The sequence below is a fragment of the Parus major genome, chromosome 2 (genome assembly GCF_001522545.3).
Source record: "Parus major isolate Abel chromosome 2, Parus_major1.1, whole genome shotgun sequence".
Taxonomy (NCBI): domain Eukaryota; kingdom Metazoa; phylum Chordata; class Aves; order Passeriformes; family Paridae; genus Parus; species Parus major.
Genome location: NC_031769.1, coordinates 148,183,052 through 148,194,495, shown reverse-complemented (window position 1 = coordinate 148,194,495; position 11,444 = coordinate 148,183,052). Strand labels below are relative to the sequence as shown.

General features: G+C 42.4%; 1 protein-coding gene across 13 annotated transcripts in view; it reads left to right on the top strand.

The window, feature by feature from the left end:
- Positions 1-11,444, top strand: part of TSNARE1 (t-SNARE domain containing 1) — a 449,947-nt gene that overhangs the window by 192,930 nt on the left and 245,573 nt on the right. For all 13 annotated transcript variants that reach the window (XM_033512481.1, XM_015619054.1, XM_015619058.1 and 10 more), the window contains 2 exons: positions 7,459-7,549; positions 10,627-10,701. In XM_033512481.1, coding sequence (XP_033368372.1) covers positions 7,459-7,549; positions 10,627-10,701 — 166 coding nt within the window. The remainder of the gene's footprint in view (positions 1-7,458; positions 7,550-10,626; positions 10,702-11,444) is intronic.

Sequence of the window (11,444 nt, the reverse complement as noted above, 5' to 3'; positions counted from 1 at the left end):
GCGGTCTCCTCGTTGATGCAGGAATGTGAAAGGCACGGCAGAATTAGAAAGCACAGGCAAAGCCATTAGAGCGGTCACAGTTTTAGCGCCGCTTATCTCGGGGCGCTGAAAGGATTATCGGGGCAATTCCAGAAATTCGGGTGAATATTGAGAGCTCAGGGAGGGCAGCTGAGGTCCTTGGGCTGGGAAGGAAGGGATCTGTTTGGTTTTTTTCAGAAATCTGGTGCAGGACCATGGTTTACCTCAGCACAATCGAAGTTGCAAGAATAGTAAAAAAGAAACAAGCAGTTTAATCAGCACCTGGAAAAAAAAATAAAACTATAACTATCATGATCAGTAGGCACCAGGGTTCATCAAAAATGAAATTATAGCAAATTAAATTAATTTCTGCCTCTTATAAGCTAAGAGGCTTACTGCATAATGAGGGAGAGGGAGGTGTAATACATCTCAAATGCTGGCAGGGCGGTTACAAAGGATTCAAGTGGCTCTCCCATTAGGAATGAAAGTGAAACTTTTTAAATTAAAACGTACTTGGGAATAGTAAGGGTGGGAGAAAGAAAAACAACGTGAGAGGTGACTAATGGCAGTGACATTGTTGAGCTGCTTCCCATGGAGTCCTGTTGTGAGAGCTGTCAGCAATGACTTGACAGATGGAGTCTGAGGCGATGCTGAACTGATCTGTAGGTGATGCAGGGTTAAGGGAGGGGGCTCTTAAAGACTGTTCTGCAGATAATTTCGTTGAAAAACACAAATCTGAATTTGCTGGTAGTGGTTAATGAATAACGAGCTGCCTGCAGCTGGTCAAATCCTGCAGGGGAGCAAGCATTCTCCTTATTTCAGTAAGAACTGCTTCTTTATTTATGATTATATAATTTTAAGAAGCCGTGATGAAAAAGGTATTTAAAAATAGGTATTGAAAAAGCCATGAAAAAATTTGCTAAGGTTCGCACTTGTGTGATGAAATTTGTGAGGGCTGCTATCTGACAGAAATTCCTGCGTTTTAATGCAGAACCATTGAACAACAGAACTGCAAACCGTGTTTCTCTCTAGAGATGGTATTTCACCCATGTCAGGTGGGTTTGAAATACCTCCTCTTCTTCTCCCACACAGCCACAGACCATCCCCTAAGCTCCTGTAAGAAAAATAGTGCCACGTCTCCTAATACTTTCAAGTGACAGGCAAATTGGAAATCCATGATGCTTTTATTTTAGAATATTGTGTGGCTTGAAACCTGGAAGTAGCAGTCCGTATTTCTCCTGATTTTTACTCTGCTGGATGATTTACACCTATGCAAAGGGGTTTGCTGACAGATCAGAATTAGAGCTCTTATTTTGCTCCGTTGTAAACTATTTCTCAACATGCACAATTAGGTCTTGAAGAAGAAAAAGCGTGTGGGGAAAAAAAGGCTGGGGAAGTCAGTTAAGAGCCAGAATAAATAGATTTAATGTCTTCTCATTTGATGAAATTTACTTAAATAGCCAGTAAATATACTTTAGGGCTGGGTGAAAATTAGTGCAACAACTTAGGCCAGGTTGGATGGGGCCCTGAGGAACCTGATCTAGTGGGTGGCATCCCTGCCCATTACACAGGGTTTGGTCTCTAAGGTTGCTTTCAACCCAAACCACCCTGTGAGACTGTGATTCTATTCTTCTAAAAAACAGCCTTTCCTTCCTAGTTCATCTTTCTTTGTTTACATTCATAATAAATGCTTAGAGGTGGGAGATGTTCCCTGCATTCATCATGCAGAAAGAGAGCCAGTAGTCCTTAATTAGAAAGATGTGTGCTAATGCCTTTACAAACAATTCTATGGGTGAGAGGATGGGTGTTAACGTCTTTGAAACGGGTCTTAATGTCTCTATTAACTTCAAGAATTGTTATAGAACCCGGAGAGTTTGGCTCCTGAAACAAGGGGGTCTGCACAAGCCTGAACTTCTGAACTTTGGGGTGAAATGCCAGATTTAAGGGGAATTTGTGGCAGGTGGTTTGGGAAGGCTGCACCTTCCTGGTACCTCAGGCAATGGGAAAAGGAAGAGAGCAAAGTGTGGCTGGGAATTTGGGATAAAAGGAGGCTGCACCCTCCAGAACCTCGAGAGAGAAAACCTCTCAAGCCTGTGCTCCAGTGGACTCTCTCCCTTCATTCCAATGTGCCATATTCATTCGAATAAGCCATAAACTTGCAGGACTCCTGTGTCTCCTTTTCACAGCGTGATTTTCCATACATCCCACAGAATGAGATTTCTGTGATTCTCTAAAGTGCAGTGATCTAAGGCAGAAAATTCCTACATTTGTAGGAATTTGTAGAAGATTTCCATCTTACAGAGGAGTGTTTCAGCATCCTCATGATGGAAAGAGGAGGGACAGACACTGATCTCACTGGTGACCAGTGACAGGAGCCGAGGGAATGGCTGCAGCTGTGTCAGGGAAGGCTTAGGTTGGATATTAGGGAAGGTTCTTCCCCCAAAAGGTCGTGGAGCACTGGAACAGGCTTCCCAAGGAATGGTCACGGCCCCAAGCCTGCTCAGGGAGCATTTGAACAATGCTCTCAGGGTCAGGGTGGGATTGTTGGGATTGTCCTGTGCAGGGCCAGGAGTTGGGTTTGGATGATCCTCGTGGGTCCCTTCCAACTCAGGATATCCTTGGATTCTCTGGTTCTGCTGTAGGATCATCCTGGCTGTGTAGGATGAACCACAAGGCTGGGTCACCACTCAAGTGTGGATTCTCTGCATCATTTCAGAGGTGCTATTGAAGGTTGGAATGGGAGCTTTAGACAAAGTTTATTAGAGAGGCTCCCATTGAATCATGAGGTGCAGAGAGGATCCCTTTTCTTTCTAAACTCCTCAGAGAGGAGCAGCTGGATCCAGGCTTGTGCCCAGACTTTGTCAACAGTCTAAGTTTACAACTTTGTCCCTCAGAATTTATTGATAGCAAATCAGATATCAGTATAAAAATGGATTATTTATTATGATGAATGATTAGACAAAAGAACTCAATCAGAATTATTTACTATGCAGCATAAAAGCTAAAACTATTACTATAGTATCAGATAGGATAGTGCACTATATCAAAGCAATATTAAATAAATTATGTTAAAGCTACCAAAACAATCAATTGTTGGAGATTGATATAACTCACCCAGGGCAATGACTGTGGGTAAATCTCTTTCACTCAGCCACGAGGGACATCCTTGGGGCACATCCTTTACCCAAAGGATGAATCTTCACACACACACAATATCTTAGAAGAACCTGCCCTATAGAAAGTGGTCTGGACTTTTTTAGTTCACAGGGGCTGGCTGCTGGTCCTGTGCCTGCAGGCCAGCTTAGAGCTCATCTGCCAAATCTCTGCCTCACTGTCAGGGTGTTGGTTTGAGGCTGGTGTGGCAGATGGGTTTTAACACAATTCAAACACCAAAACCCAGCACATGATGCCCCTCTCAGCCCACCACTAATAGCTTGAAAAAAGGGGCTTTGTTTGAGGTTTTTGACCACACTCCAGGGCAGAACTTCATGCTACAGGTGTCCCCCACCACAGGCCACAAAGAATCTCCATTGGATGTGTTTATAAACACATTTATTAGATGAAGAAAGGGGAAAAGCATCCTTAGGATGCGTTGCTGTCCCTGTGGGCAATGCTGAAGTTTTATCTACTGTATTTGAGGTTTGCTGGGGTCTGTTCCCACCAGCCCTTCATAGAACCCATCTGTAAGACAGGAAGGAGATGTCCTGTGGTGTCAATCTCCCTCTGCATATTTAATGCTCTCTATGCATTTCTGTCTCCAGCAGCGATGGAATAAATGTAAATGCAGCTGCTGAACAAACTTCTGCTTAAGCCACAGATCCTGCAGCTCAGTGCTCTGCTCAAAGTACTCTGACTTCACCTCTTTTCGGGTAAGAAGTCTGCAGTAAATATTACAGCAGCTGTGAAAAAGACAAGTTTTGACTTATGCTGGACTATCTGGCTTAACTCTTGACAACACTACTTGGCCACTCTTAAGTGCAAAAAATGACTCCATGGCTGTGCAGTTGCCCTGTGCTAAAGGGGATTCTGAATCTGATGATGTTCAAGCCACTACAGCAAAGGTATCTTTGATCTGTGCCCAAAAAGCTCATTATTGCTCTTCCATTAGGGATCAGACAAAAATAAAATAAGCTATGTCTTTTTCTATAAGTGGAAATGGCATTTCCTGCTGGAGCTGGGAAACAAAGCTCTTTGGGATTATTGTAAATATCGGCAGGCTCGGTGAGGCAGAGAGAACTCCATCCCTGGCTGGTGTTTGCTGTTGCACTTGGGGTCTGATTATTTTTCCACTGACTTGGTCATTCATCAAGTGTCTCAAAGAAGCAGCAGAGGCAGAAGTTCAGCTCCTTCCTGGTGTCCCTGCGGATAAGGGGAGCAGCCACCGCCACATCTGCCTCTTTGCAGCGCTCCTTTTAAAACTGGATAAATAAATTAGAGATGATCATTCAGAGAACAAACTGTGAGCAGCTGGGGATCACGGATTCGCTGGACCGTGCTCCTCCAGCAAAGGAAACAGCAGCCATGGGGAACTCGTAGGCAGCAGTTTGGCATCTCCTGGATTATTTAGTGCATTGTCTTTGCAGTGTTTGTGCAGGCAGAAATGCTCAGCAAGAGATGTTACCTCTCATAAGAGATGCTTTCTCTGGTGTTTACCCTTCCAGGGTTTGTTTTCAGAGCAGAGCTGTAGACAGGTAAAACTTTTACTACATTTGTATTTTAGGTACTTGGCAGCTCCACGGATGGAGTATTAACTTACTGTTGTGTGGAGAACTCTTTTGAGAAGGAAATTTTATTCATCAGAGGCACCCCTTTAATTAACTTCTGTACTTCCATGGGGAGCAGAGGATAAGACAGATAATAATACTAATAATACTGTTAATACTAATTATAAAAAAAACAAAACCAACAACAACAACATATCTTGTTACCATTGCAAATTAAAATAAAATATTGCAGGAAGCAGTGTTTTGAGAGGGTTTTTTTTTTAAATTAAGATCTCAATAGCATTTAATGTAAATTAAATATAATCATTGTCTGATTCCTGAGCTCATCTCTGAAACTGAAGAATAAGAAGTTAATTGTGCTGGCAGCATAGTGGGAAGTGCCAAAATCAAGCACCAGCATGTTGGTTAAAGTGCATTTTGAATTAAGGGGTGGAAGGCAGAACTTTTATTTTTTTGTACTCCTGCCCCCAGTTATTTTGCAGCAAAGTTCGTGCCCAGCACCAATTTATTACATAAGATATCTAACATAAAATTTACAGTACAGTGCAAATGAAGACTTTATTTAACTTTAGAGGTTGGGAAGGATCAGATGCAAGAGCCTGACAAGCCATTTCACTTTGGGGATGGGGAATTATTGGTATGTAAATTCCTGAGCTTTCCTGTGGGCAGATAATTTAATGAGGTCTGCAAAATAGATGTCAACTCCAGCATCTTGCTTTCTGTTAAGAGGAATTAGATATGGAAATCTGAGATTTGAATCTGCTGCTTATAGAATTCATGCATTTGGTGGCAAGATATACTTGATGAAGAGATTGGGGATCAGGCTGACTGTGCACTCCTCAGTGTTAGCAATGTGACAGGATTCAATTCCCAGCTCCCTCTCTTGCAATGGCAGTATGGAATACTTGTCTCTGATAGATATGACCTCTTCCATCTCAAATGAAAAGTGATGTAATTGCTCAGCTGCTGTGGTGAGTCCTGGGATCATCAGTTGGTGAAGTGCATTTTGATGAATGAACACAGAAATTGTACATTAATTTAAATATACAGAGGTAATAACTCGTTATTGGATCTGGTTTTGTTTTCATATGGGATTATTTCTCCTTCTTGTGTGGTGCCAAAGGATTCCATGCCTTCTGTGGGAGTGTTCAACCCTTGACACACATCTGAATTCCTGTTCTGTAACTAAGAGATGTTGTCCTCATGGTGTACTAAGCTTTCACTTGTATGAACTCAAGTGTAATTTTATTTACTGGGAGGGTGGTGAGGCCCTGGCAGAGGCTGCTCAGAGAAGCTGTGGCTGTCCCATCCCTGGAAGTGTGCAAGGCCAGGTTGGACAGGGTTTGGAGCAACTTGGTCCACTGGAAGGTGTCCCTGCCCATGGCATCCAGTCCATGGAATTGGATGATCTTGGAGGTCCCTTCCATTCCAGGCCATCCTAGATTCCGTGATCCTGAACAGCTTTCCCAACTGCATAAAAACATTGAAGTGGGGGAAAAAAATGCCAAACTTTGGATTAAGACCTCAACAAGAGAGGTCTCAATGTATTTGTTGTTAAGGTTGTGCTTGGTAAAAGCTGTTTGGGGTCTGGCCTTTGTCTTCAAAGGGGGTGCTGGAAGAGTTGACCCAAATCTCAGAAGAAGTGCTCTCCATCAGAGCTGACAGAGAAGAAAAAAGGAGGTGAAGAGTCAGGACAAGCCATGGGTCTTCAGGACTGAGGGATGATAAATAGACATTTTGACATTTTTTAATCAAAGAACCTCCATTCACTTCAAATCTCAGCACTCTAAAAAAAAAAAAGCGCTGAAAAATCAGTCTTTTTGATACAACTGTGGTTCATGCTCATATGTGTCCTCTAAGGGAGAAAAACTCATAATTTTCTCCATGAATAAAATCCCCATGAATAACTTTTCCAAGTATTTATTGAGTTTTTGAATGAAACTTCATGGAAAACCATTTCTTTCTGACTAAAAGGATATAAAGTGCTCTCTGGAGAAGCTTATAAGCTGAGAGTGCTCTGTTGACCTTAGAAAACTTGAGAACTACTGGACTGAGCTAATAAATACCTTTGGGAAGCATTTATGTCTCTTCCCCTTTGTTTGTATGGTTTCAAAGAGCAAGGCCAGCAACCAGTGCTTACAAGGAATAATGGAACTGGAATTTGGGGTGTAAAAGGGAGGGACACCCGTGGCTGGAGGGGTGAGTGGTTCCTGCCTGTTTCAGTGCTGGTAAAGCAGCTCTGCACCTTCACATCCCCAGTGCTTTCCTGGAGATAGTGTGTCATTAAGGGGTAAGTAAATTTCTCCTGCTCAATTTCGGATTTCTCTCCTGAGAGCAATATTTTCCTGGGCAAGCCATCAGGCAACTCCCCAGTCCTGCCTCCTGCTGTACAGCCCTTCTTTGAAAATCTGCAATACCAACCATCTCATTCCCTGTCCACCCCCTGTTTTCACCTCATCACTTCCCTTTGAATGGTTCACAGGCATTTTTGTCTTTGTGCTGACAGCAGGAAGAATATTTTGGGCATCTCTTCTCCAGTATTTCCTTCTGGCTTCCATTGCTGGTGAAGACCCAGGACTCCTGCAGCCCTCCTGTGCCTCCGTGTGCTGCTGTTGTTGTGTTGTCTCAATTGCTCTGCAGCTTGATAGATTTCTCCAAGTGTCTCATTATGCAATTAATTTCAATTGCAATTCCCATCATCTCTTCTCTTCTGCAGGCATGCCACCCAGCAGGAGACTAATAAAACCATCACGACTAGCACCAAAGCCATCAAGCAGCTGTCTGAGGTTGTCAGAGGCTCATCCAGGGTATGTGTCAGTCAAGATGCTGTTGGGGGAGAATGATGGGTCTTGTGGAAGGAGGAATAATGAAAATAAGAAGTGGCAGTGGGTGCTGTAAAGCTGTTAAGCTCTTTGTTTTGCTATAACTTCCTTTCCTCTCAAACAAGTGTGGTTTTCACTTATAAATGACTCAGGGGAAAACAGCTGCTGACACCAGCTCTCCTCCCAGAACTGGCTCGTGTGGAATTGGAAATCAAAAACTCAACAATGAAGCCTTTGGCCAGTTCACATCTATCTCAAGGTCTCAGTTTGGGTGAAAATGTTGCAGAACTCATCTGGCTTCATGAGTTTGGCATTGGTTAAAGACTCAGTTGTGGGTGCACGGCGTGCAGGTGAGTTTGGGAGTCTGTTGAGTGTCTGGAAAGGCCAAAGCCATGGAATATGTGTGGATGTGACACTGATTCAGTGCTGTGTGCTAGTGCAAAGGCAGCTTTGGGGATAGGTAAATACAGACTGTGGCCAGATCAGAGCAGGATTTTAAATTAGAATTTACAATTCTACTTGATTTCTGCTACATTCTTGCTTCCAGCATCGACATGATTTCTAAGTCAGGAACTTTCCTGAGTTCATGTTTTATTCTCACTCACTACCTGTCATTTTCCAAAGTCCTGTGTTACTTCAGCTGTTCTCACTGCCCTTCCACCTCGAAATAAGACTGCTCTAAACACACAACTCATCTTTGACCAAGTGGTTTTTACAGCCTGGATTTGTGGCACTTGCCAACAGGCAGTTGAGATAAGGATTTAAAACGTGGATCACCTCAGGCTACCTTGGTAACCTGTGAAGGACCAAGTGCAATTCAGCCTGACTAAAAAAAAAATAAAAATGAATGGGTGATGGTCTACTCCAGAGGATGGGGAGGCAGGCCTGGAATGACTGTTTCCACATGCAGACATCAAGATTAATACAAGAATAATTTTTGACAAATCACTTTGACTAGTGGTGGATGGCAAGGACTGTTTGTTTTGTTTATTTTTTTATTTTTTTTTCATTTTCTTGCATAATTACATCTGAGCTTGATGAAACAGAAGATGATGCCCTGGAGATATGGGAATCTGGGCAACTTTTTTTTTATTTTTTATTTTTTTTTGTGCTGATCTCCAGGTTCTATTTTGTGACATAAATTGGGCCCAAAGGGGAATCTGGCAAGGTCACATTAAACCAAATTACAGTGCCACACAAGAATGTCATTATTTGCCCTTGAAGCCCATGGGGACTCTCAGGAGAAGAGGTTTTACTGTCTTGGGGAGAAAAATGCAAAGCTGAAGGGAAAATATTTAAGAGCTGAAGGAAATAGACACAGAAACAATTTCAGTAATATGAGGAATAAATTTGCTGCTCTCTATTACATTGTATAATAACTTTTTTCTGTTCACTTTTAAATTAAATGAACTTTTTTTTTTTTTTATTTTAACTCCTCTAATAGTGGAGTTTTAGTAATTAAACCTACAAATTTTGATAGAAAGCCTGTAGCCGCTGTCCCTTACATTGAATAAATTGTTCTGGAGGATATTGGCTGCTGGTCAGTAAGTCCCTCTTGGGAATCTGTGTAGCACTGCAAACTCTCCTCCCATAAAATTACTCACAGCATGAAAAGCCTTACAGAGCTTTATAGTCAGTCCTCACCAATCCATTTTTTTGTGGATTGCTTTGCATGCACACACAGGAAAAAAAAAAAAAAAGCCTTTTTTATCTCCTTTCTTCCTTATTTTCCACCAGAAATGCACTGCCAGCGAGATGCAATATGGGACTTTCTCTGAGTTCCCATAAATCTCCAAGTGCTGCTGGAGGTGTTGGAGTCAGGATGCCCAGCTGAGCAAATTGATAGTATTGCAGGAGCAAAGATGCTGCTCTAAGTGGATCAGTGTGCTACAAGGCAGGAGACTGATGGAAAATGGCTCTTTTAGGGCTTCATTCCAAACTAACCTCAGAGGATGTGAATGGAGGCAGATCTGGAATTCCATTTTTTTGGTAGGGTGAGTGCTGGAGCATAAGATCAGCTCTCCAGGGTGACAATCTTATCTTACTTTGCATGTGGAACAAACGTAACATTTATGGACCTTAATCTGTAGAATGGAAATGATGATACTTGCCCTGCTCTAAAAATGGTTTTAAATCTTTAGATGAGGAACTGGGATATTTCTCTGTGTGCGAAAATACTGCCATTAAAATTAAAAATGTTTATCCCATCCTTTATAAAATCTACTTTTGCAATCCCAAGCAGTTTTCTGAAGCAGCTGAAATGGCTGGAAAGTGAACATTTCTGCTCAGTGTAGATTTGGTTTTGTTTTCCACTTGTCTTTTAAGGTGACATCCCACTTCCTTTCGCATTTCCCTCTGTAAAATCTGAAAATGTAAAATCTGAAATCCAGGGCATAGAACAGTTCTGTTTGGGTTTGGTCATTCCTTCTGACAACAGAGATTTGGAGTCATGTTGGATACTTACATCAGGCTGTGTTCATCCTCCCAAGAAGAGATTTTTTTGTTTAGTTGTTTTTTTTTATTTTTTTTAAATTTTTATTTTGTTGGTTTTTTTTTAAACATAGATTGAAATCTTGCTGGAGCAAGCTCCAGCCATAAAGGCAGTGACATTTGGGTCACTTCAAGTTTTGGACAACGTGAAGATAAGCTGGTTTCTGACAGTCATAAAGGAGGGGAGTTGACTGATCAAATTGATTGACTTATCAAATCCAGTAAATCTCCCAAATGATGCAATCAATTCTATCATTATTTGTCATCTGAAAAAATAACTTTTTATAGAAAGACCCCTTCAGTTATTTTCTCCAATGCTATCTTGAATATCCAAAGTGGAATTTTTTAATCTAACTTGGACTGAAAGACCAAATCATCACATTTCCTAAAATAAAATCCTCTTGCATCCTGGTGGCCCCAGTGTGATTGATTCTTTTAGGACACCATTTGTGCTCACCTTATTTATTTGGTATCTCCCACCAGGACAATTTCTCGTGGTTGCAGACAGAGCCTTACTACTGGATTTATCTCTGAAAGACCTGCTAACCACCCTTCTTTTTTTCCCAATGCAGCAAGAACGGCTTCAGCTGGACAGGCTGAAGAACCAGCTGTCAGATGCCATCCAGAGATACGGAGCTGTGCAGAAAGTGAGTGTCTCTCTTGCTTCCACTCTCCCATCTGTGAATCTGGGGATGTGTTAGGTGTGAGTGTAATCTCTGTGAGCCTGAAGTATCTCCACAGGGCTGCTAGTGAATAGTTTCTTCCCTCTTTTCTTTCTTTGTCAGTTGAGCAATCATAGTGTCATAGAATTAAGGTTGGAAAAAACTTTTAAGGTCATCAAATCCAACCATCAACAAAGCACCACCTGAACCATCTCTTTAAGGGTTATACCCACACATTTAGTGAACATTGAACCACCTGAACCATCTCTTTAAGGGTTATACCCACACGTTTAGTGAACATTGAACCACCTGAACCATCTCTTTAAGGGTTATACCCACACATTTACTGAACACTTGCAGGGTCTCCACCGCTTCCCTGGGTGTCCTGTTCCAGTGCTTGACAAGCTTTCCTCTGCTGAAATGTTTCCAAATATCCAATCCAAACCTCCCCTGGGGCAGCTTGAGGCTGTTTCCTCTTGTCCTGTCCTTTGTTCCCTGGGAGAAGACATTGATCCTCACCTGGCTACACCCTCCTGTCAGGGAGTTGTAGAGAGTGAGGTCTCCCTGAGCCTCCTTTTCTCCAGGCTGAGCCCCCCCAGCTCCCCCAGCTGCTCCTGGTGCTCCAGACCATTCCCCAGCTCTGTTCCCTTCCCCAGACATGCTCCAGCCCCTCAGTGTCCTTCTTGTTGTGAGTGGCCCAAAACTGACCCCAGGATTTGAGGTGTGGC